General features: G+C 46.2%; 1 protein-coding gene across 1 annotated transcript; it reads left to right on the top strand.

Annotated features, from left to right (window-relative positions):
* Positions 1 to 22,838: 22,838 nt before the first annotated feature.
* Sdr42e1 (short chain dehydrogenase/reductase family 42E, member 1) lies at positions 22,839 to 24,903 on the top strand. Its single transcript, XM_051168866.1, has 2 exons — positions 22,839 to 22,936; positions 23,790 to 24,903. Exons 1-2 carry the CDS (start codon positions 22,869 to 22,871, stop codon positions 24,901 to 24,903), a joined length of 1,182 nt encoding a protein of 393 aa, XP_051024823.1. The 5' UTR covers positions 22,839 to 22,868.
* Positions 24,904 to 25,370: the final 467 nt, after the last annotated feature.

The following is a 25,370-nucleotide window of genomic DNA, read 5'->3' as shown; positions in this document are numbered from 1 at the left end:
TGAAAATAATCAAAGATGTGCATGATAATTCATAACAGAAGTTGTGCATTTCAGTGGTATTTGTCATGTGCATAATGCAGAAACGTCCCCAATGGATTGGCATAAAGAGTTTGTTATATTAAGCAGCAGTACTTTCATCTGATGGACTGCTATGCGGCCACTAAAATTCACATTGCTGAAGAATATTTAATGACTTGAGAAAGTGTTTACAATGCCTTTAAAGCAAGGAAATCATATCACCAAGTAGAATATGCGGTATGGTCATGGTTTACATCTTTATAACTCAGATTACCAGCTGGGAAACTCCTCTGTTTGGGGGATTCAAGGTTGGCTCAGATTCCCAATCCCAGGACTTTCTGGTTCAAGTCCCAAGATGCCTGGGCCCTCTTACAGCTCTGCCAGTTGTTGTTCCTTCATAAGAGTCTAAAGAGGACCACAAGAGATGGCTTGGCAGTTAAGAACACCCATTGCTCTTGCAGAGGACTGGGGTTCGGTTCCCAACACCTGCATGGTGGCTCGTAAGCATCTCTAACTCCAGTTTCAGGGTTTCTAATTTTCAATGACACATGCATATGACAATGCATATGACACACATACATACATGTAGGCAAAACACTTATCCACATAAATGATAATGATGATGATAAATATGATGATGGTAACAGTGATTAAGAGAAGCCAGAAATAGACACAGAGCAAAGGCAGAGGCCGAGGTTAGATGCAACACCACAGTCTCTTTTCGGGAGCCAGTAGAAGTGTGGGAAAGGCTAGGGGCACCAGCTTCCTCTAGAACATTCAGAGAGTCCATGACCCTGCCATCATGTTGATTTCAGACTTTAAGAGGATGCACTCCGAATACTCAGGCTACCTGGTTTGTGGCAATACAATATGCCTGGAAACTCACAACATCACTTTAGCACTAATACCAGAAAAGACAGCTCCACCTTCCTACAAGGTCCTCCGTCTCTGCTATCCCCTCTGTGGAATGTCAGTCAGCACATAGATGCATCGCTGAGCGTCTCTGGGCTCCCTCAGATTAAGCTCCTTCTCTCTCTATTCTGAAGTCACCATTTCACAACTCGCTCTACCTGCCTCTCCATTTATTTGACCCACAGCCTTCCTCAAATCAGCAAGGGAAGCTGCCTCCCTCTAGCAGCTCTGGACACTCCTCACTCTGCTCTGTGACTCGGTACACACCTAGTCCTTCAACAGTGTTCACCCACCTCCACCCACCCTGGCCCAAGCCACCACCTGCCTAAATTGCCACTCCCCACAACTCCTCAATTCTACCATTACCTCCTTATAGTCCTGTGATGGTCAGCTTCACCTGTCAACTGGACCCAACCCTGTCAGCCAGGAAGAGGGCCCCTGAGATCAGGTTGGCTAGACAGCTTGTCTTTGGGGCCCTGCCTTGACTATGTTAATTGACATGTGAAGACCCCGCCCCCAACCCCTTGGTTTAGACTAAAATGCTTGTGTTTCTCTTTGTTCTTGGCTGTAGCTATAGACTGTCTGCTTCAAGCTCCTGAAGGCTGTGACATCCCTGCTGTGATGGAAGGTGAGCCAATTTTAACCCTTTCTCTCCTAAGTGGCTGTTTGGTCAGAGTATTTTATCACTAAAACATCCTAATGTCAGGTGTGGGATATCTCCCCTCACATTGTTGATCAGAGGCATCCTGGAGGTCTCCAAAAACAATACAAACTATCGCCATTGCTCTTGGTTACCCACCAGAACTTGAAGACACCGCATATATTGGTCAGGCAATGGGCGGTGAGAACACTTACTGGAATACAGTAAGCACTCAATAAATGCATGCTGAGTATATGAGCTCTTCAATACTCATAGTTTGAATATATATATATATATTATTCTTTGGTAACATTTCAGAGACACTCGCCCTCTGCACTTGACTTTGAGTCTATTAATTGCCACCTACTGCATAAAGATTCTTATCCAGTGAGGATTGCGTGCTGTCCTCACCCATGGGCAGAGAGGCATGCCAACACTCCCATTTTATTTATTTGTTTTTTTTAACACTCTCATTGTAACTACCTCCTACATTGGGGCAAATCACGGTCCTCAGTTGGAATTGGTCTATATCCATTCAATAATGTTTTATTCCTATGTACTTGAAGCTATAAGAAACTCTCATTGGGGCTGGCAAGATGGCTCAGTGGTTAAGAGCTCTGTCTGCTCTTCCAGAGGACCCAGGTTCAATTCCCAGCACCCACATGGCAGCTCACAACTGTCTATAGCTCTATCCAGTTCCAGAGGATCCAACACTCTCACACAGACATACATGCAGGCAAAATACCAATGCACATAAAATAAAATAAAGAACTTTAAAAAAAAAAAAGAAGAAGAAGAAGCTCTGATTGAAGCCAGGCAAAGTGGTGCACTCCTGTAACCCCAGCACTCAGGGAGGCAGAAGCAGGTGAATTGCTGTGAGTCTTAGGCCAGCCTTGTCTACAAAGCGAGTCCAGGACAGCCAAGACTACACAGAGGAACCCTGTCTTCAAAAATCAAAATAAAATAAAGAAGCTCTGATGCTGTAAGTTATAAATCACTCTAGCTATATAGGAGACCTTTTTAGTTAGCACAAGCTTTCGGTCCCTGGAATCTCTGGTATACAACTACAGGTTCAAATTCCTGCCCCATATAACCTGTTGCGGTTCTAAACTCTAGTTATGTGTTTATTCTAAGTTATACCTTAAGTAACCACTTTCTTCAATTCATCAGAGCAAAGAGACAGTAAATGGGTGGGACATTTGTATGGACTCCAGAACAATTTATAGAATCTCTGCCTGGTGATAAAGTGTTTTCTATGCAAACATGAAGACCTAAGTCCAGATCTCAGCACACACATAAAAGTCACACGTGGCAGTCAGCTCTGGAACCCCAGCACTTATAGGGTGGAGATAAGAGATCCAGAGGGCTGTTAGCCAACCAACCTGGCTGAAATGGCAAGTTCAGGTTCAACGAGAGACTCCGTCTCAAAAATAAAAACAGTGAAAGAAGAAGATGACCACTATCAATATCTAACCTCCACACATACAAATGTACACATGCATACACATGTATGCACACACACACACAGGCACACACGCACGTATATACACGCATGCACGCACAGAAAGACACACTAAACAAGTTTAAAACAAATCTGAATTGGCACTAGATACAAAGCCTTGGCATCAGCAGAAGAGAGATTCTAGAATCCTTTGCCCATCCTCCCCTGCCTCAGCACCAGCTGTAGGGTCCTGTTGACCTCCAGGCCCTCTACTCCATAGGACCATTCCTTGATAGGCAGGAAATTCTTTCTCATCTTCTCCTTTTCCTTCAGCATTTCCCAGGATCCGTTGTCCATGGTGTCCTGCCCTTGGTCCCCATGAACCACGCCATTTCTTGGCTTATTCCTATCCAATTTTCTGACTCATATTTCATTGTTGAGGGGAATAAAGCAAGGGGTGGTAACCTGGACCTGGGAGCAGAGGAAGGAATGAGAAGACAGAGCTGGAGTCTGGCCTAGAGATGGGTTGTCTAAAAGACTCTAGTCCTCTGTTCTGTCAAGTCTAACTTGCTGAGATTCTGAAGTGTCTCCCTATTTAGGACGCCATCATGGAACTAGAAAAGTTATAGAGAACACAGGGCCTGTGGCATGACTTAGTAAGAAAAGACACATGCTGCCAAGCCTGACAGAGCTGACCGCTACAAGTTATCTTCTGATGACAGCATATGTCCCCATACCTACATAAAGGTGAGTAAAAGAGAGTGTGAGGGATGGAGATTTGGCTCTGTGCTTAAAAGTGCTTGCTACTCTTCCAGAGGATAGGAGTTCAGCTCCCAACATCCACATGGCAGCTCACCACAACCTGTAACTCCATCTCCAGCAGATCTAACTCCCCCTCTTCTGGCCTCTGAGGGGCCCCTGCACACACACAGCATACATTCACACAGACACACCTGTGTACACAACACATTAATGAAAAAATAATAATAAAAGTAAAATCTTTTTCAAAAGAGCCCAAGAGACTACAACAAAACAAGACTAAACCATCTGAGAGTTAAGGCGCAAGAAGTTGTGGAGATGTGTGGCAGCAAAGAATCCTCATCCAGATACTGGGATAGCCTGGACCATTTCCACAAACACTTGTCAGCGTTAGGCTGCATTGGGAGTCATCAGCCTAGAGCCACGGTTAAGAGAAAAGAAGACGATCAGAGGCACCTGTCCTCAAGGAGAAAGCAGATAATGGAGCTGGAGGAGGAGGAGGACGAGGGCGAGGACGAGGAGGACGAGGACAAGGAAGACGAGGAGGAGGAGGACGAGGAGGACGAGGAGGACGAGGAGGAGGACAAAGAGGACGAGGACGAGGAGGAGGTTGATGCCTGAGTCTTGGGTTTTAACCCACTAGGAAGTGGCAAAGAAGGGACACGGAAAAGGAGGGGAAGGGAGACAATAATTCTAAGGACAAGACAGCGAGAAGGTGACAACAACGGAGAGTGAGTAGGAGTGTGGATTAGAGAAAACCAAACTCAAGAGGGAAGGGAGACTGAGACAAGATTCTTCCTCCTCAAGATGGAAATCTCAATACATGGGAGTCTCAATGTGTCCGACATAGCTGAATCCCTAATGAAACATCTGTGCCCAAGCTGCACTTGAGCCGGGAATGAGCACAGAGACGCCTTCAGATGACTCCAAGTAGCACCCATGCCATTTCCCAAGAAACGCCACCTGAGCAAACACTCCTCACATACAAGGATGCAGAAACCAAAGAAGCCTGCCCTGCTGATGCTGCACCGCCTGTTAACACGGTGTTTTGTGGCCACGGATGCCAGGGAAGGAGAGCATTTTCGCTGTGCTGTGGGTCAGGGAAATCCGTGGTAGATATTGATGCGTGTGTAACTACAACGGCTAAAGTAATCGCAGCCTAAAATGATTCCGTGGTCAGCTGAGAGGCGAAAGTGAAGTCATTTTTGATTGTGGAAATGCAAACAAGCCAACTTGTGGCTTTCAGTGCAGCCAGTTAGAAGCCGCTTATTATTGAAAGCTCATTCCAGCTTCTGCTTCCTACTCTGCTTTTTCTCCTTGCCCTGAGAAGGAAGGGGCAACGGGAAAAGCCTCAGGGGCAGCGGTCTGGCCTCAAGACAGTGGAACAAGACAAGTCCTACCTTCTTTCCCAGGCTGATTTAGACACCCTTGACATACTTCTGTGGGCGTGTCAAGGTGTTAGGCCATCCTGCCTGCTTCCACTCAATCACCCTTGAAATGAGAATGAGACTGGTGAAAGAGTTTTATGAAAGCTTTATTAATGTATAATGCGCATGTTGTGCAATCTATCCACCCAGCGGGTTCAATTCAATGAGTAGCATTCACAAAGTTATGTAACAGAATTACATTGCATCACCGCAGAAGGAAATACTGCGCTCCTCAGCAGTCGTTCGTGCCCCGCCCCCTCCTCAACCCTGCCCCGCCAGCCCCTCGGCTCCTTGACAGTACCAATGTGCTTTTTAATCTCAGTGGATTTGTCTATTCTGGCAAATTTACAGGTGAAATCATGCAGTCAGTAGTCTTTTGTGTCTGGCCTCTTAAGCTGGCTAATGAGGACTCGGCTGTCATGTTTTTACGGTCTGTCCATGCTGTGGCACGTACTGGTATTTCGTTACCTTTTGTGGCTGGAATGTATTTTGTAGCCCATACGCTGGACCCAACACACTTATGTATCCATTTACCAGTCGTTAAACATCCTGGAGCTGCAAAGACTCATGCTGTTCTAGATGTTTCTGTGGAAGTTTTAGACATATAACCCTCTGTTTTGTTCCATGACAGGATCTAGACTCAAACTCACAATAATCCTCCTGTCTCAGCTTCCCAAGTGCTGGGATTATGGGCCTGTGCCACTGTACCTGGCTCTACACATCTAAGTTTAAATGGATGGGGTGTCTGTAGGGAGGCAGGCACTGTCTCATTTCAGCCAGGATGCAGGGCTCCTCAGCACTGACTACAAAGCCTATACTTCTAAATCTTAATTTATTTCTTCTATGTTTAGAAGTTCAATGTAGGAAGTCATAGGTTAGCAGATGTTTCAGTGGTTAGGAATGCCTGCTATGTGCAAGGATGAAGACATGAGCTCGGGTCCTCAGCATCCACGTAAAAAGACCATGTGGAGCTGGGCATGATGGTGCACCCCTGTAATGCCAGCACTCGGAGAGGCAGAGGCAGGAGGATCTCTGTAGGTTTGAGGCCAGCCTGGTCTACAAAGCAAGTCCAGGATAGCCAGGGATACACAGAGAAACCCTTTCTTGAAAGAAAACTAAAAAAGATCAGGTGGGCCACACACACGTCTGCATGAAGGGCAGGAGGGGGAGTCAGGAGAATTGCTGGCTGCCAGCATAATTCTCAGCTCAGTGTAAGATGCTGTCTCAAGTGAATAAGGTGGGGAATTACAGAGCAGAGCACTTGATGCCCTCCTATGGCCCCTGTGCACATGTACATAGGTTGTAATGTACCTGCATACACATGTGTTTGTAAACACCACATGCACACACACACACACACACACACACACACACACACACACACACACACACACACACACACACACACACACACACACCTATTAATGCAAGTGAGCTACTCTGTATAAGTCAGACTGGTTGTGATGCCTGATCATACCAGTCTTTTTGAAAACAACATACAACTCAGGGGAGAAAACATTTGGAAAGGCGGAAGGGGCCTCTCTGACTCTGTCAGCAAAGTGTTGGCAGGTGTTGCTCTGACGAACGTGCTGAAGCAATCATACTTTCTTCCAAGGAAGAGACTGTGGGCTAAATACTCACGCTGCCTTCCGAACCGCTACACCGAAATCCTCACCCAAAATATGGTATTAAAGGCAGGGCCTCTGGGTGACACAGAGCCTAGGAGGCTTGCGAGCACTGTTCCCACAGCGTGAAACCCAGCACGTAGACGCTGGCTGTAAGCCAGGAAGCTGTGCTGGCTCTCTGACCGGGGCCTATCTCCGTTTACTGTTTACGTTTGTGTTTGTTAGTTTTTAGTCATTGGCACAGTCACCTGAAGAGAGCTGAAAGAGGGAAAGGGTGGAACGTGGGAATCAGGACTATGTTTCTCCTTCCTCTGATTCCAGCTCCCTCCATCCTCCTGGACAGCCCCACCACATGGACAAGGCCTCCCCTTCAGATGCACCATGGCTTTTACAGCCTGAAAGAGTGCTTCCTCTCTCTTTCCATCACAAACATGGCACCTCACCCCCTCCTCAAACCAGACTCTGACACGTGTCTTTGTCTCTTGCTCCTACCAAGCTTTCTCCATCTCCCTTCTCTTTGGGAAGAGTCCAACTCTTGTAACTGGATTTCACCTCATCTGCCACTTTCCCTGTGACAGTTTGGGGATCTGTGCCCAAAGAAACCAGGAGACTTGGGAGACGCTGGAGAGCAATTCTGGAGGGATATCCTCAAAGGGCACAGAATTATGGAATTCTTGCATATAGCAGAGGCCACAGGTGTCCCACTGCCTTGCCTCTACTCAACACACCTACACATGCATGCCCAACATGCAAAGTCAGGCACCTCCATGTATGTGCTTTGTTTTCTACAGGATGCTGGAGATGACATGATAAGTATGCCTCAGGATCACCCTCAGCAACAACCAGAGCATGCTGGTGAACGCTCAGGAAACGGTCATATCTGTAAGGTAGGATATCTCTGAGAAAGGTATTGGTTGCAGCCTCTAGAGCTCTCCCAAGGAACCAAGCTCATTAGCCTTAGGGGTGATTATTTGTCTTATTTCCCACTAGAATCAGCTGTAATATAAACTCTTGGGTTTTGCCAGCCTTTTCTGTCACTGAGACAGACTACCTGAAGGGGGCAACTTAAGGAAGAGTTCATTTGAGGGCTGGAGAGATGGCTCAGAGGTTAAGAGCACTGGCTGCTCTTCCAAATGTCCTGAGTTCAATTCCCAGCAACCACATGGTGGCTCACAACCATCTATAATGTGATCTTGTGCCTTCTTCTGGCATGCAGGCACACATGCAGGCAGAATACTGTATACATAATAAATAAATCTTTAAAATAAAAATAAAAATAAAAGAATTTATTTGAGATTTCCTAACGGTGGAGAAGACATGAAGGGTAGTGTGGGTCCATGGTGGTGGGAGCTTATAGCACTGACCTCTCACATGGTACCCATCAGAAAGCAGGGAGAAAGCCAAGCCAGAACCAGAAGTGGAACCTATTCCTCAAAGGCCCACCCCAGTAGCCTACGGCTGAACAGAGACCTCACCTCCTTGAGGTTCCACAGCCTCGCAAAACAGCACCATCAACTGAGACCAGCTTTTCAGATTCACGAGCCCATGGGGCACATTTCACAACCAAACCACAGCCCTTTTGTGCTAACTCTTAACCTCAAGGTCTGGTTCTGGAAAGATGAAAACTCAGACATGGTCATGGGCTTGGAAGGGATATGGCCATGGTCCAGTCACTCCAGAACTCACTGCAGACATGTCCTCTCAAGAGTATGTGTGCATGCGTGTGTGTGTGTGTGTGTGTGTGTGTGTGTGTGTGTGTGTGTGTGTATTGGGCGAAGGTACCCATATACAAGCCAGTCAGAAGCAGCTGGCTCCCAGAGGTAGATGCATCATTTGTATTGAATTGCTACACAGCAGTTTCAGTAGACAATAGAACCCGTGCTGTAAGACCACCACCCCTGTCACTCAGAATGGACTGTCTTCCATAAGATACTAATTAATAAAGCAGCAGTTTTCTTTAACCCCTGCTAGCTTCCAAAATAACCGACACAGAGAGACTATGGTTTGTTTTACAAGCTTAAAGCACTAGGGCTGGGCAGATTTCAACCCTATCAGCTATTTAGCTGTCCCACAGCTACACAACACAAGTTACTTTGCCAATAAGTCATCCTTTCTGGGCTGCATCTGCTTCATCAGGCCATGTCCTCTTTCTAGATCTTCAGTTCCTTCTGGTACATTCTCCCCCTGCCTCCTGACCTCAAGCCCTGGAACCTAAACTCCACCTACCTCACTTCCCTAAGTCCCAGGTTTCAGCGTTGTTATTGACCAATCAACTTTAAGTTAGGTAGAGCAAGGCTTACACAACAAAGGCAGGTGGGTCCTCCAGGTGGGGACCAGACCTTGGGGGAAGGGGGGGGCAGTAATTAGCATTAGAATACATAGCACCAAACCAACCCCTAACAGTCTTCCTTCTAGCTGCGCCATCCCAGCTCTCATGATGATGCTGGGTGCCCAGCACAGGCTACTGTTTTATAGGGACAGTCTGCAGGACAATGAAAAGTACACATTTTAGGAACTTTCCCGCCTCCAACACTTCTTTCTCCCTTGGCATACCCTGCTGTTTCACTATCTTGTCTTGGCCCAAGGGTCAGACTTCTGGTAAAAACAAGGAAATATTGGCTCAATAATCCTACGCTTGTGGTAAAATTGTTATGAAGAATCACACAGAAAAATGAATAGGAGTTAAAGAGAATGTCCAGGTAAGAGTTGCACTTTGTGGGGCTGGAGGGATGATAACATGGTCCAGAGTGCTTTTTGCACTCGCAGAGGACTCAAGTTCATCCCCCAGCAACCATGTCAAGAGGCTCCCAGCACCTGTAACTGTAGCCCCAAGGGTGCTGACACTCTTCTTCTGGACACACAGAAACACACATGCATATGTTTTTAACCTCTGTAGATTATACTAATGTTAACATTCTGTTGTAATTCTATTCTATAGTTTCATAAAGAGCTGCTGCTGAGGGAAACTAAGTGAAATACATACAAGAGCTCTTTGTATTATTTCTTAATAATTATTTCAATAAAAATTCAAATAACATATAAATCCAAATTATATAGACATACATACATACATATATATGTATGTTTGTTTGTTTGTTTGTTTGTTTGTTTATGCATAACAGGCTACCTGGGTTGGCAAAGCTCCTCTGTGTAGCCATTCGAAGTCTAGGTTTCTGTCTTACTGGTATCTTCACACACAGAGTTGAAGTCAAGTTGACAACGATTCTGGTTTCCTTTTCTGTTGCTGTGATAAAGCACCAACCAAAGTAACTTTGAAGAGAAATCCACTTTACAATTCCAGGTCATAGTCCATCACTGAGGGAAGACAGGACAGGAAACAGAGAGAGAAACTGGAGGCAGGAGCCACAGTGAAGGCTGCTTACTAGCTTGCTCACTGGGCAATGGCCAGCCATCTTTCTTATACATGGCAGGCCCACCTGCCTAGGTACCACCCATGGTGAGGCAGACCCTCGCACATCAGTCATTACTAAGGACATCTCTCACAAACATGGACACAGGCTATTGTGTTCTAGGTAGTTTCTCTTCCCAAGTGACTCTAGTGCCAAGTTGACAATAGAGACTTTAACCAGCACAGTGGCCTCTGAATTTCAGCCCATGCATAGGAAAAGAGGGCGAGGGCGAGGGAAAGCAATCAACTCTTCTTAACATCAGATGTGATGGAACACACTGTCATTTCAATCATACTCCACTGGCAAGTACTTAGCCACATGGGCACGCTTACCTACAGTGAAGACTGAAAAGTATAGTTTTTATTATAAATGACCATGTAGGGCAGTAAAACACTATCACTATGGAAGAAAGGAAAGACATACTTTGGGTAACAACAGCCAGCAATATTCTGTAAAGTACAAAAATGGTTACCTTAGTTGAGACAGTGTTTTTGATGCCTGCCCAAAACACCTTCTTTTGGGTATAATATCTGACATGCTCTATAATAATTTTCTGTCTTGACATTGAGTGGGGCCAAATTCTGTCTGTGTCAGACTGAATCATAACCCCGGAAGTACCCATATCCTAGTGCCTGGAACCCAGGAATGTAACTTAACACGGCAAAGAGGGTCTTGAAGACACGGTTAAGTTTTAGATTTTGAACAAGCGACTTCTGCAGGTAGTCAATATGGTCACTAAATGCACTCACAAATATTAATGTGAGAGCAAACAAAGGCGATTAAACTCAGAAAGGAGAAAAGGCCATGCCATGTGATAATAGAAGAATTTCAGCCTTGCCGCTGCATGAGTCAGAAGATGCAAAGAATGAGCGCTAGGGTTGACAAGACAACACAGCTCAGGTGCTCGCCGCTAAACCTGGCGATCTGAGTTATTTCTGCAGGCCCTGTGTGATGGTGGAAAGAGAAAGCAACTCCTGTAGGCTGTCTCTTTATCTAAACACACACACATACATACACACACACACACACACACACACACACACACACCACATACTCACATACACTCGCTAAATACAATTTTTGAAGTTTAAAGAACACAGCTCTCAAAACTGGGATAAGAAAGCAAAGTCTCCTGAGCTCCTCCATGGATAACCACCCCATCACCTTGATTTTAATCAGGCAAGAATAACTCCCAATTATACCTCTGGAGCTATAAAAGGGTAGAGTTATGGCTTTAAGCTACCACATTTATGCTAATTTGTAACAGCAGACACATGTAATAATAATCCAGTTCCAAGTAATCAGAAGACACCTTCTAGCTATATTAAGAGATGAGTCACATGACCCGTGGCTATCCAACCAGAATCTTCCCTCTTTTTTTTTTTTTTTTTTTTTTAACTAGACTTTTACTAGAACAGAAAGCTTTCCTTCTAAATAGTCTAGGAAATAAGAAAACTGCTGGTTTTTGGCTGCCAAGCAATTTTATTTTATTTTTTGCCACCGTAAAGAGGCCAGCCAAACCTTAGCAAGATGGGCTGAGTGGCTGCTAAATCCACCTTCTGACTTTCAGGTTACAGGAGTCTACGATGTCTTCCTTTGATTAGCCAGTAACAAGATGAGCTCGTAATGACTGTCACATAGAAATGACTAAGTCACATAGCTGGTGTCTGCGCTTGCTCCTCATTCCTGAGTGCACCAAAGAGTGGCTTAATAGGCAAGCCCTTTAGCAGTGTCCTCGGAAAATTCCAAAAGCTGGAGTGGCCTTGATTTCCTAGGGGAAGATACTGATTGGATAGTCATGTGACAATTTCAACCAATCACAGCAAGTAGGGTATGAGGCATCTCTTGGCTAAGAAACTTGGAATAACATGAAGTTTGCTTTTTTTTTTTTTTTTTTTTTTTTTTGACATTTTATACATGAATATAATGGATTTTAGTCCTCCTCACCCCATTATCCTCTTTTGTCTGCCTCCTCCTCCCAGTGAATACTTTCTCACCACACTCTCTTTCTAGTCTCATGTGTGTGTGTGCGTGTGTGTGTGCATGTGTGTGTGTGTGTGTGTGTGTGTGCATACTGTGTGCATGCATGTGTGTGCCACTGGGTAGCTTGCATGAGATGGTGATTATTTACCAGTGACAAAAGTGACAATCTCTTCCCCTAGCTGCCATTAACTATCAGTTAGTCCCTTCAGGACCAGTGAGTCCTCATGAGCCCCTCCCCTTTCTGTGCTGAACCACTGATGGCCCTGGTCTTTTGTGAGACTTCTGCGAGTTAACACAGCCACATTGAGTTCATGAAACACAGTCAGAAGACACTGTATTCCTGCAGTTACCGCCCCCATTCCACCTCTTCCACCCCACCCCCACACCTGACCTCTGACCCCGCCCCTTATGTGATGTTCCCGGAGCCATGGGGAGGGTGATAGAAATGTCCCCGTTTAGGGCCAAACACCACAGAGGTACTTATTCTCCTCCGTGCTTTGACTATTTGTGAATAACTGTATTAAACACCATCTACTGCAAAAGAGACTTCCATGGTGGGGTACCGAGGGCTAAGCTAATCTTATAACACAAAGTTTTAATCAGCACTATTTAAACACGTCACTTAATTTGTGCCAAGAAAGGCAATAGTTCTCATAATAAGATATTGCAAAGTTTTTTTTTTTTTAAGGGAAAAAGAAAAACCATTGACCCAAATAGGATGCTTGATAAGTCTTAATAAGTGCTATAAATGCTCATAAAAGAATGTGAAGATGCTTAATTGCTGAATAAATGAAATATAAACATTCATTAAGTTACTTGGAGAGTTCTTTAATATGTAGTGGGGAAATCATTTTATCAAACGTGCTGTAAGCAATAAATGCTTATTTCCTTTCCTAAAACAAATTAATTCTTGAAATCGTTAACCACCATGTAAATGTTGCTTGACTTTTGTCTATTTGTTTCCCTCCTTTAATTTTTTTCCCTGTTGGTGTGTGGGAATACATTTATCCAAGAGACAGAGCAGCAGAGAGGACAGGACTACAAGCACAGGGACGGAGCCTGAGACTGTGATGTTCAGTCCCAGTCCTGTCATTCATGATTTCCAGGTCTGAACAAATCACTTAACTTGACTGATTTCCAAGGGGTGTGGGGGAGGAGTACTATTTTTTTTCTTTTTTCTTTTCTTTTTTTTTTTTTTTTTATTTTTGAGGAGTACTATTTTTAAAGAGGTTTATCTTTTTCCTCGTGTGTGTGTGTGTGTGTGTGTGTGTGTGTGTGTGTGTGTGTGCGCGCGCGCGCGTGTGTACGCATGTTTGCCCTTGCTAACTTGAAACAGAGTCTTGACTGGGAACACCTGTCTCTGTCCCCCAAGGCTGGGGTTACAACACGCACAACCACGCTCAGCCTTTTACATGGCTGCTGAGCATTCACACTCATATTTGCAGAGGAAACAATCTTACCCACTAAGCCATCTGCACCACCCGTGTGTGTGTGTGTGTGTGTGACTATTATACAGCCCTCAGTACCAGCTGCAAGAGCGGTTGTAGCACTAGGGTCACAGCACCTCCAGGATGGCGCTTTCTAACTTAAATCGCGTCTGGGAATTACTGGGGGATTTTTCTAAGAGCGGAAATGTTTGCCTAATAGGTCCAGAGTTGGTCACAGCCTAGGCCCAACATTTCTAACAAGCTTCTACAGGATGCTGATAATATCAGTCCAAACCTTAGAGAAATGAGATTTTGGGGTGTCAATCAAGCCTACAATGATCTCTTTTATATTTTTAAAGATTTGTTGTTGTTGTTATGTGGGCGCAGGTGCACGTGCATCGTGAAGCAAGTGTGGATATCCGCTCAAAGACAACTTTCAGAAGCCTGTTCTCTCTCCCGGGAATCAAAGCCAGGTGCTCAGGCCTGCCCACCACGTACTTTTACCTGTCGGTGCAGCTCTCCGGGCCTCACAGTGATTTTTTTTGGAAACTGCCCCAGTTGACAGCGGTGGGTTACAAACTGATCCTGGCCCCTCGCCCAGCACCACCATGCCACAGCAGGTCACAGCAGAAGGTATTTCTGACCCTAAAAGGACATCTGACCCTCGTGGAGATGTGAGCCGTGACAACCAGAAACATAACACTTGTCTGTTCATTTCACACAAATTCTAAAACTGGGCCGAGAGCAGGGTAGGAGTTGAAGAAGACTTTTGAGATTTTTTTTTTTTTAATAGCATTATCCGGGGCGGGGTGGGGAAACCACGCTTTTCTACGGTGAACCTGGAGGTCATGTGTTGGAATGGATAGAGAGGCAGGTGAAGAAAGCTCGGGGTCCTTGAGAAAGTAGGTGGCACACAGAACAGTCTCTCATGCCTGCAGGCTGAATGTGATGGTGACAGGAGGAAATACACACACACACACACGCGCGCGCGCGCGCTTTTATTACACTAAGCCACTAGGGTTTGGAGGATTTTGAAGAAACTAGCAATACTTGCTGGAAGCGTATACAGCTGATCAACCCTTTCTGGAATCCTCAACTTTGGCTTATTGAGACCTAGGATGCTCCCGGGGGCACTTTCTCCCCATGGAGACCTAAGATGCTCCCGGGGGCGGCTTCTCCCTATGGAGACCTAGGATGCTCCCGGGGGTAGCTTCTCCCTATGGAGACCTAGGATGCTCCCGGGGGTGGCTTCTCCCCCATTGAGACCTAGGATGCTCCCGGGGGGGGCCTTCTCCCTATGGAGACCTAGGATGCTCCCGGGGGTGGCTTCTCCCCCATTGAGACCTAGGATGCTCCCAGGGGTGGCCTTCTCCCTATGGAGACCTAGGATGCTCCCGGGGGTGGCCTTCTCCCTATGGAGACCCAGGATGCTCCCGGGGGCAGCTTCTCCCACTTATTACCCTAGAACTTTGCCGTGAGGACTCGAGAGAATTCGATGAGCTAATAGGTGTGAACGCGAGTCTCAACATATAAAATGACGCAAAGCTCCAAGGAAGCCTGCCAGAGATGGGATCTTCCTGAAATGCACCATGATCTCATGATCTAGATGCATTAACAGGGACAACGAAGCAAAACAAGTACTGACATGTAAAGCTCATGCTAAGGCCCGTTTTTCTTTCTCTGGCCATTTCCACCTTAAATTTCTTTGTTCACGCTTTTAGAAAACCTACTAACAAGTAGTGAGAACTTGGAGAGTAATTATAAAGTCCGTAATTTTCCTTTCAGATGTAAACGTTTACACTTTAAGAGTCCTCGGGGACAAAAGAATATTAACATTTAATATAGCACTCTTCGTGTTTATCCACACAAGCAATGTGGGCGTCCCCTGGAGGATCCTGGGATCGCCCACAGGAAACCGATCTTCTGTATTGCATTCTTGGGAGGTGGGGGGCAGGGAGGGGGTCTCTTCCATGCCTGCTGGTCTCAAGAGTGTATAGCTGGGCTCCCAGCAGCTGAGCATCCATCTTCTTCTTCTTCTCTGATTTTTTTTTTTTTTTTAATATCCCAAGGAGCCACAGAAAAGCTGTCCCTAAAGACCACTGAGTACAACCCCTATCTCCCTCTCCTGAGCCAGATCACAGCTGAAGAGCGGTCAGCCAGGAAAGCCAGAGTCTCACCAGCATCTCACCTTTCTTCATCTGTGCACCATTCCTTTTTGTGTCCTGGGTCTTGGGTTTGCCCCCTGTGTCTTTATGTGTGTTCCTAAGGAAAACTAGCAGTGGATGACATAATCTGCATGAGCCCCTTCCGAGTCTGAACGCAGGGCCAGGTCTATGGACAAGGAAAGCACCTGAAGTTCTTCCACTTACGACAATGAAACCCTCTGGTCCAGGGTCCCATATAAGGCGCTTGTCTCTGTGGGATATGCACACAGACTGTGCTGCTGGCCATAAGCCCATACCCCTAATGAGAGGGCACAAGGTGTTCCCAGCAGGGAGAAAGCTGACTTCCTGTCCATCTGGCTTTCACGTCCTTCAACAAAGGTTGGTCCTCGGTCAGTACAGAGTCGGTGGCCATAGGGCGTGCAGCTGGAAAAATATAAAATCATGGACACAGCAAAACATATGCACATATCGATACCAACACTCAGATAAAGCAGTCTTTTAAAGGGTATGTGGAGGGGCTGGAGAGCTGGCTTACTTAGCACCTATTACTCTTGGGGAGGATCTAGGCTCAGTTTCCAGCACCTACATGGTGGCTTACAACTGCCTGTAACTCCAGTTCTCGGAGATCTGAGACCCTCTTTTGACTTCCTCAGACACCAAGCAGGTATGTGGTACACAGGAGAGTAAATGTTCAGTTACTTACATACATTCGCCTATCACCCATCCATTGGCTGGAGACCCAGGTATCCATCGATCCATCCACCCACACACCCATCCATCCATTTACTCATCCATCTATGCCCCCACCTGCCTCTCCACCAAGCCATCCCCTCATCCATGCATCTGGTTATCTACACATCCATCTTTCATACCCACCTTTCTGTCTGCCCACATACCCATTCACCCACCCATCTGTCTACCCTTCACCCACCTATCCACCCACACATCTAACTATTCCCCTGCCCTCCCATCTCTCCATTCATCCACCCACCCATCCATTCAAGGAAACAGACTGGTTCTGCACTCATTAGGGGTGCACAGAGAGGTGGAAGCCTGGAAGCCGAAACTGGAGGTAGGATGAGGAGTCTAGATGACACTCTACAAAAACTCTGGAACACACTCTTTGGGAAATTGGGAGAGCTTAATGAGTGAGCCGCATAGCAGAGGTGAAAACTGAAAAAAAGAAAAAGAAAAGGAAAGAAAGAAAGAAAAGAAAGGAAAAGAAAAGAAAAGAAACCACTTGCTTGTCATAGAGATGCGGGGACCTCCAGGCTTCCTAGAGAGACCAGGAAGTGGCTTCAGGAGCCAGTCTGACAACTCTTGCAAAACCGTGGGGCCAGTACAACACCAGAGGCTCTCTCGTCTTGCAGCTACAAGCCGCGCTGTCGTCTGCCTCTGTGAGTGGACCGGGGTCGCAAGGGCTGTCGTCATTCACGGGGACCCTATTCTGGGATGGCAGGGCGGTCCTAAATGTGCTTCGGGCGGGGCTTGCGGCAGGAGCCGGCTGAAGGTGAAAGAATGTGAAGGTGATAGCTGAGGGAGACAAGTGGGATTTGAGAGTGAGGAGAGACAAATAGTGGTTGATGATGAGAGCTGATGGTTGGTGGTGACAAGTGGCACTGAGGGTGACTGATAGTTGGTGAAGGTGACACATGGCTCTTGAGAGTAACAAATGACATCTCTGGGATATGGTTGTGACTAGCACCAACCTGGATGTCAAGGATCATCATCCTCTCTGTTTCCAAGGTGCTAGCTCAGCTGAGCCATCTAGAATATCACCAAGTTCTCCTCTTTTTCTTTGGCTTTTTAGTTTAAGTTTACAGGGAGCAGGCCCCCCGCCCCATGCAGAGCTTCCCATGGGCACCTAGCTAGAATCAATTCAAAGCTTTCTTTAACATCCCTTGGGGAGGGCAGACTTTGTGACACCCTGTCTTCATGACAAATGATTTGGATTTTTTGGGTCCAGTGGCAAACTGAGGTTCCAATTCAAATTATTATTATTATTGTTATTATTATTATTATTATTATTATTATTATTATTATTATTATTATTATTAATTGTATATATATTGGGTGTATGTTAGACCAGGTGTGTTATTCATACTAAAAAGGAGCCACTAAGATGATATACTGAGTAAGGCTGGTCCCAACACCAATGTTAGTCCCTAATACGTTGAGGTTAAGCATCACTCAGACCCGATTCAAGCTCTGACCCAGCTCAGCCTGCACGGTCTGTGAACAAGGTATCAAATCTGTTTTCCTCATCTCTGAGAACTGGGTAAGTCTATATTGCTACCTCAGAATGGTGCTTAAGCATTGGTGGTTATACATCTAAATCCCACCCCCACCCCCCACTGCCAGTAATAAACAAGCGTAACCATGGTTACTGTGATTGGCACTTTGGGAGGAGGAACGTTATTCAGGGTCACACAGTAGTCAATGGTAGATCTAAGTCCAGGACCCTTATTTCATGATTCCCAGCATAAGAACTTTAATGCTGTGTCACATGCCCCACTGCCTCATGGGAGTAGATGAGGCAGCTCCTCCTTGGCTCTCCCGAGCCATTGCAGAATGCGCTGGTTGTGAAATCATACACGGTGTAAACCGGCATGTCCTCCATACCTATTGCTTCAGGTCACAGACAGCCCAGCCCTGTGGGGCTGCTGCGATTGGGACAGGAGTGATGGCGTCAGATGTCCCTTGGCCCAGGGAATACATGGAACCCTGCATCCTCTCACAACATATGGGACTTGGACTTAATCATTCTGTCTCTGGGACTCAGCTTATTCACCCGCAAAACGGGACCCACTAATTAGCACTGTCTCTTTAGGGCAGTGATGAGCACTCAGTGACATAATTTATAAACAAAAGTTGTAGCCCAGTGGTGCCTGGCATGTTAAGGGCTTATGAAGGGGCAGGAGACACCACTGTGGTAGGATGGGGTGGCCGGCGTGCTTACGTCAAGATGGAAGGAGGCAGGAGAGTAATGGAGAGGGCATGTATGTGCCATTTGAAATAAATACAAGAAGAAAGAAAATTTCCTTTTCATTCTTTTTTCGTCAGCAAGAATTACAAGTGAGATATGTAGGCAAGTTGCGTGTGAGTGCATGGCTGGGCAAAAACACCTGGCCTATATAAAGTGATGACAGTCGTGATGATCCTCCTGTCTCCGGCTCCCTGGAGTGCTGGGATGACAGGCAGATGTTTTATCTCTATGAAAGCAGAGGTTTTTGTTTGTTGGTTTGTTTTTGTTTTAAGGGGGAGAGGTTGTTTGTTTGTTTTTGTTTTTTTAACAGGCTGATTTTGAACTTTCTAGCCTGAATCTCCTGGCTCTACCTCCTGAGAGCTAGATTTGCAGGCTTGCTCTGCTAAACCCAGTTTATGCAGTGCTAGGAGAGGGAACCCAGGGCTCCCTACTAGGTAATCCTCTATCTACTGAGCTGCCTCTCCAGCCCAGTTGCTTTTGTAGTCAGTTTTTTTTTTTGTTGTTGTTGTTGTTGCTGCTGTTTTGTTTTGTTTCACATGCAAGGCACCTTAGCTCAGTGGTAGAGTACTTGCCTAGCATACAGGCCCTGGGTCCCCCCCACCCCCGCCCCAGCACTACAAAACAAAAGGCCATATATCTAGCATGAAGACATCTTAAACTCTTTCTGTTTTAGATGCTGATGGCCAAATGCTAATTGTGCCTCCGGTGCCTTCACTGAGCTGTGATGCCAAAGGGCGAGCGGCATCGTGGCTTTGAACTACCGTTTGCATAATCTACGGTTTTTGTTACTGATCCTTAGATTTAATTAGGTCTTTGTAAATCTAGACCACTCCCGGTCATATTTCATCACTTTCCACCTCGAACTCCCCTGTGAGAAGTCAACTGTTGCCCTCATTTTATCTTAGCATTATCAAGAGGTCAGGCAGACTTGAAACTTCATTCTTTCTTTCTTTTTTGTAATTAAGATTCCTTTTTCCTTAATCATGTGCTTGACTTTAACCTGTTTCTGAAAAAAATGACAGCTCGGGTCAGATGCTGCCTCTCCCATCCCAACAGAAAAGCAATTACTGAGCAAAGATACGTTTTGGAAGAGCTTCCAAGCGATACAGTGTGCCCCAGGAGGAGTCAGATGGACACTAAGTAACCAAACAGAAATCCTGAGTACTGGGAAATGGGGCGGATGGAGAGATGCTGTACCCTTTTCCTCCCCCTGGCTATCTCTCAAGAGGACCTCCTAAGGGTTCTGTGGACCGTTTCTGCTAAGATTCTCTCTGTCTCTATCCACCTCACCCTCCCTGTCTCTCTGTGTCTCTGTCACTCTTCTCTGTCTCTGTCTCTCTGTCACTCTCTGCTTTTGTTTCTGTCTCTGTCTCTGTGTCTCTCTCTGTCTCTCTCTCTGTCTCTCCGTGTGTGTGTGTGTGTGTGTGTGTGTGTGTGTGTGTGTGTAGTGTAGTGTAGTGTAGTGTAGTGTAGTGTAGTGTATATGAGCCAGGCATGATTAATGCATGCCTTTAATCCCAGCACTGGAGGTGGGGGCAGAGGCCGGCTGATGTCTGTGAGTTCGAGGCCAGCCTGCCCAACAAATCGAGTCCAGGACAACCAATGCTACATAGAGAAATTCTGTCTGGAAAACCAAACAAACAAAAGATCAACAAGAAAGAGGTATATATGTATGTGTGGCATATGCACACCTGATTTTGCCATATGTGCTTGTGTGGGTATGGGTGTGTATCCAGAAGGGGTCCACAAATCACTACTCTCCTCCCTCTTTTTATTTGAGGCAGAGCCTCTTACTGAATGTGGAGTTCCCTTTTTCAGCTAGACTGGCTGGCCATTGAGCACCCAGGATCAGCCTGTTTCTTGCTTCCCATGATTGGGCTTAAAGGCACATTCTGCCTGGCCTGGCCTTTGTGTGGCAGCTGGAGATCTGAACTTAGAACTCAGATCTTGCATAAGAAATCCCTTCTTCCCAGCCTCTTTTTTTTTTTTTTTTTTTTTTTTTTTTTTTTTTAATATGCTTATTGTTGCTCCCTAGGGGCCCCCTTTGTGGCTCTTGACCTGAGAAGTCTTCCTAATCCCGGGCAACAAGCTTTTCTTCCATTGCTGTTTGTCTTGTTACATAATGGATTCTTTTTGTTGTTGTTGTTTTGTTTTGTTTTGTTTTTTCAAGACAGGGTTTCTCTGTGTAGATTTGGCTGTCCTGGACTTGCTTTGTAGACCAGGCTGGCCTCGAACTCACAGTGATCCCTCTGCCTCTGCCTCTCGAGTGCTGGAATTAAAGGCATGCGCCACCACCACCCAGCATAATGGAGTCTTTAAACTTTTCTCTGTTGGCCCTCCCACAGGTTAGTTGGACAGATTCTTGCCTCCTATCTCTGGAACTAGCTGCAAGGTAACGAAGGGTAACTTCAATAGGCCTGGCAAGTTTCTGAGTTCACTTGTGACAGGACATTCCTGACCCCTGGCCTTCTGTCTGAACTGGAATGTGCATGTGGTTTTAAAAACAAAGAACAATTCCAAATAGTTCTGTCACGCGTTTTTAATAGGCGCTCAGAGGTCTTACCCATGCTTGGGGTTCCTTACCATGGTATTCTGTTGGGAATATTTAAAATAATTCGAACTGTTATCTGGCATCTTTTGAGCCAGTGTGCGTGCGTGCGTGCGTCTGTGTGTGTCACATGCACATCTGCCTGCCTGCCTGTCATTGGGTGTCATTCTTCCATTACCATTCACATTGTTTGTTAAAGCAGGCTCTCTTACCAGCATCTGGAGCTCATGGTTAGGCTAGGCTGGCTGACAAGAGAGCCCCCATTAGGTCTGTTTTTCTCCACCTCCCCAGCCCTGACATTGCAAGTACATACATGATATGATGCCCAGCTATTTTTCTTTTACATGAAATCTAGGTATAAACTCAGATCCTTATGCTTACAAGGCCAGCACTTTGTCAACTGAGCATCTCCCCAGCCCCCAGAGTCATGGCTCTTTGTCCAAGGTGGGTAATTTCCAGCATCCTTCCGGCAAAATCATCACCTTCCTCCAACTTCTCCTATGCGCTCCCTCAGTGTCTTTCCACCCCCTCTCCTTGGGCTCAGCTGAGTATGCTGGCCCTTAGCCCTCACCAACAACCCTCCAATGGAGGCCCTCATCAACTCTGGCCTGGACTCTGCTCCAAGCCTCTCCCTTCCCTGGCAGAAGCCCACTGTTTATCAGGAAGCATGGATACCCTGCTGTAAACCAGCAAAGGTAGCCTCCACTTCTCTGCTATGTGGAATGAATTCTCTAGCCTGTTTTTTTGTTTGTCATGTTCATGAGAGAAAGTATAGTCCTGGGGCCTTAAGGTGAATCTGCAGGAGAGTAGACAGATGAGGAGGGAGGCAGAAGCAAGACACCCCCACCCATCCCCCACAACTACCCCACCCCCACCAGAGGCACTCCCCCTTGAAGCACTTGAAAGGTGTCTAGGGTGAAGGGCATGGTTTGCTACAGGAAGGAATCTTTCTGTCTGTTTTAAAGTATGGAGTTAATAAAACAATCTCAAGCAAAGCACATTTTCTGGTATCCAGGAGGAAGCCCTTCTCTTGACTTGTTTTAAAGGAATTCTTCCCAAAGGCCCGGATCTGTTCCCCCAAATCAACAGTAATGCCTTATATCCAAAAAGTGCTGCATGGTTTCGAAAGCACCTCACACTGTTCATTTAGTTATTTATTTAACCTTCATATTAGCTTTGTAGGTAGGCAAGGAAGACTTGTCTAGGACAAAATTGGAAACTAAGCAGTTAGGGGATGTGGCTAAGGTAGCAGAGCTGTGACTGGACCTGCAAGTGTCTCCTGCACTAACCTAGTCTGCTGTTTGGTTTGGGTTTTTCGGTGCAAAGAAGACAGACATGTCTACGTTTGGGCTTTTCGGTGCTGGCCACGTAACCAGAGATTCACATATTGGGTGCATACAGTACCACTGAGCAGCTGGCCAGCCACCTTTTCCTTCTTCACTCATTATGAAAACGAAGCGTGTTTATACAGCATTATAATGTTGCCACCATCCTCTTGCAGGTCCAGTTGTCCCTTCGCTGTCCCACATGGACTCCCCAAGGTTCCCAGAGGAAACCGTCCTCATTACAGGAGGCGGCGGATACTTTGGCTTCCGGTCAGTTCATCTTCAAAATACCCTCATGGAATTATTCTACCGGATAGTTTTCTATTCTCATGTCTTTTATATGTTTGTATAGTCCTAAAACAAAAGTGGACACCAGTGTTCTCTGCTCAGACTTGAAAATTGAAAAGCACAGATTTATCCCACTTCAAGAAAAAAAATGAAAACAAACAAACAAAAAAAAAAACCTATAAAGCGGGATCTGGTGACTATTCACATCACCAAAGATAATTTTCTAAAACATAGCTTTTTATTTGTCTCTTTTCTCATTGCTGTGACCAAATACTTAAACAAGAAGCAATTTAAGGGAGGAAAGTACCAGGACTCAAGGTTTAAAGGGATACAGATCCTCTTGAGGGAAGGACATAGTAGCAGAAATATGAGACAGCTGCTCACAGTGTCAGCACCCGAAATCAGAAAGTATAGAACCAATAGGAAGTTGGGTCTGTCTACTAAAGCTCAGGGCCCACCTCTGGTAGCTCACTGCCCCCCACAAGGCTCCAGTCATTCAGGTTCTATAAACTTCCAAAGCAGCACCATTAGCGAGGGTGGGGGCATGGGGAAGGTAGGCAAGCCCTCAATGACCTGAGCCCGTGGGAGGGGCTTCAGTTTTAAACCACAGTAGGCATTCTGTCACAGAGACGGTGTTTGATTCACGTTGTGGACAGGATTCCTGTTTTTTCAAAATTTAAACAGGACCTGTACCGATGAATACATGAGGGAAGTGACTCAGGATGAGTTAACGTGACTTGGGTTAACCATACCTTATTGGCAAGTTATTTCATACAGTTTCCCCAGGCACAGTTGAAGGGGTAACCAGATCTAACTCTGATCTTTCTTACCTCAGCCTCGGCTGTGCTCTGAGCCAGAAAGGGGTCCACGTGATTCTGTTTGACGTCAGCCAACCCTCCCAGAACCTTCCAGCGGGAGTCACGTTCATCCGTGGCGATGTCCGCTGCCTCTCTGACGTCGAGTCGGCCTTCCAGGGCACTGACATTGCATGCGTGTTCCATATCGCCTCTTATGGTATGTCTGGGCGGGAGCAACTGAACAAAACCCTGATTGAAGAGGTCAATGTGGGCGGCACAGACAACATCCTCCAGGTCTGCCTGGCTAGAGGAGTGCCCAGGTTAGTTTACACCAGCACATTCAATGTCGTCTTTGGAGGTCAAGTCATCAGAAATGGGGATGAGTCCCTGCCTTACCTACCTCTTCACCTGCACCCAGATCACTACTCCCGGACCAAATCCATCGCAGAGAAGAAGGTGCTGGAAGCCAATGGCTTGGCCTTCACGCAAGGCAATGGTGTCCTTAGAACCTGCGCACTAAGGCCCGCGGGCATCTATGGGGTGGGAGAGCAAAGGCATCTTCCCAGGATCGTGAGTTACATTGAGAAGGGCCTGTTCAGATTTGTGTATGGGGATCCTGAGAGCCTGGTTGAGTTTGTCCACGTGGATAACCTGGCAAAGGCTCACATTCTGGCCTCCGAGGCTCTGAAAGCTGATAAGAGCCACGTTGCCTCTGGGCAGCCCTACTTCATTTCAGATGGTAGACCCGTGAACAACTTTGAGTTCCTTCGGCCACTGGTTGAGGGCCTAGACTACAGGTTCCCATCCATCCGCCTGCCTCTCACCCTCATCTACTGCTTTGCTTTCCTTGTAGAGATGACCCACTTCCTTCTGGGCAGATTCTACAACTTCCAGCCCTTCCTCACCCGCACCGAGGTTTATAAAACCGGTGTCACACATTACTTCAGCTTAGAGAAAGCCAAGAAAGAGCTAGGCTATGAGCCTCAGTCATGTGACCTACAGGAGGTGGTAGAGTGGTTTAAGGCCCGTGGTCATGGCAGGAAACCTGAAGGTCAAGACTCACAGTTCATTCTATGGGATGGAATTCTGGTCATACTCTTGGCACTGTCCCTTCTTGCTTGGTTCCCTCCTTCCTCGGTTCTGTCCAAATGAAGAGAAAACTACATATAGGATCTGAGCCTGGTACCTGGCATGGTTTTCAAGAACGTGGGTTTTTAAAGCTGTGTCATGTTATCTGGTACCACTCATGGGTCTTCAAATTACCACTTAACGATGAGTCTTTAAACCCCATGGCCAAGGATGGGCTACCTTCTTATGAGTTGCTGGTCAAGGAGCTCCTGAGGCCTCCAAAACAATATTGGCCAATGCTCTTAGCTGCCCAACAGAATGAGAAAGTAAGACCCTATCTCAGAAAGTCCCACACACTTTAACTGTAGCACACAAAGAAATCAAGCTGGGACTGAACTGGAAGTTCCACCATGCTTGCTAGATTTCATAGTGCCAGAAGGCTCTATGCAGGCTGCTAATGGAGAATAGTCTTACCCAGCTGCAGACCCTGAAAACTGCACTACCAACGCCAGGCAAGGCTGACGCAATAGCGGCATGCCTGTTAGAGGAAT

Source organism: Acomys russatus, chromosome 26 (genome assembly GCF_903995435.1).
Source record: "Acomys russatus chromosome 26, mAcoRus1.1, whole genome shotgun sequence".
Lineage (NCBI taxonomy): Eukaryota > Metazoa > Chordata > Mammalia > Rodentia > Muridae > Acomys > Acomys russatus.
This window is presented reverse-complemented; position numbering and strand designations above follow the sequence as displayed.

What these genes read in the sequence shown, in the direction of transcription:
- Sdr42e1 (XM_051168866.1), top strand. Translation starts at nt 22,869, where the DNA reads ATGGACTCCCCAAGGTTCCCAGAGGAAACCGTCCTCATTACAGGAGGC. An exon ending in GGCGGATACTTTGGCTTCCG is followed by an intron (nt 22,937 to 23,789) that starts GTCAGTTCATCT and finishes TTCTTACCTCAG; the next exon opens with CCTCGGCTGTGCTCTGAGCC.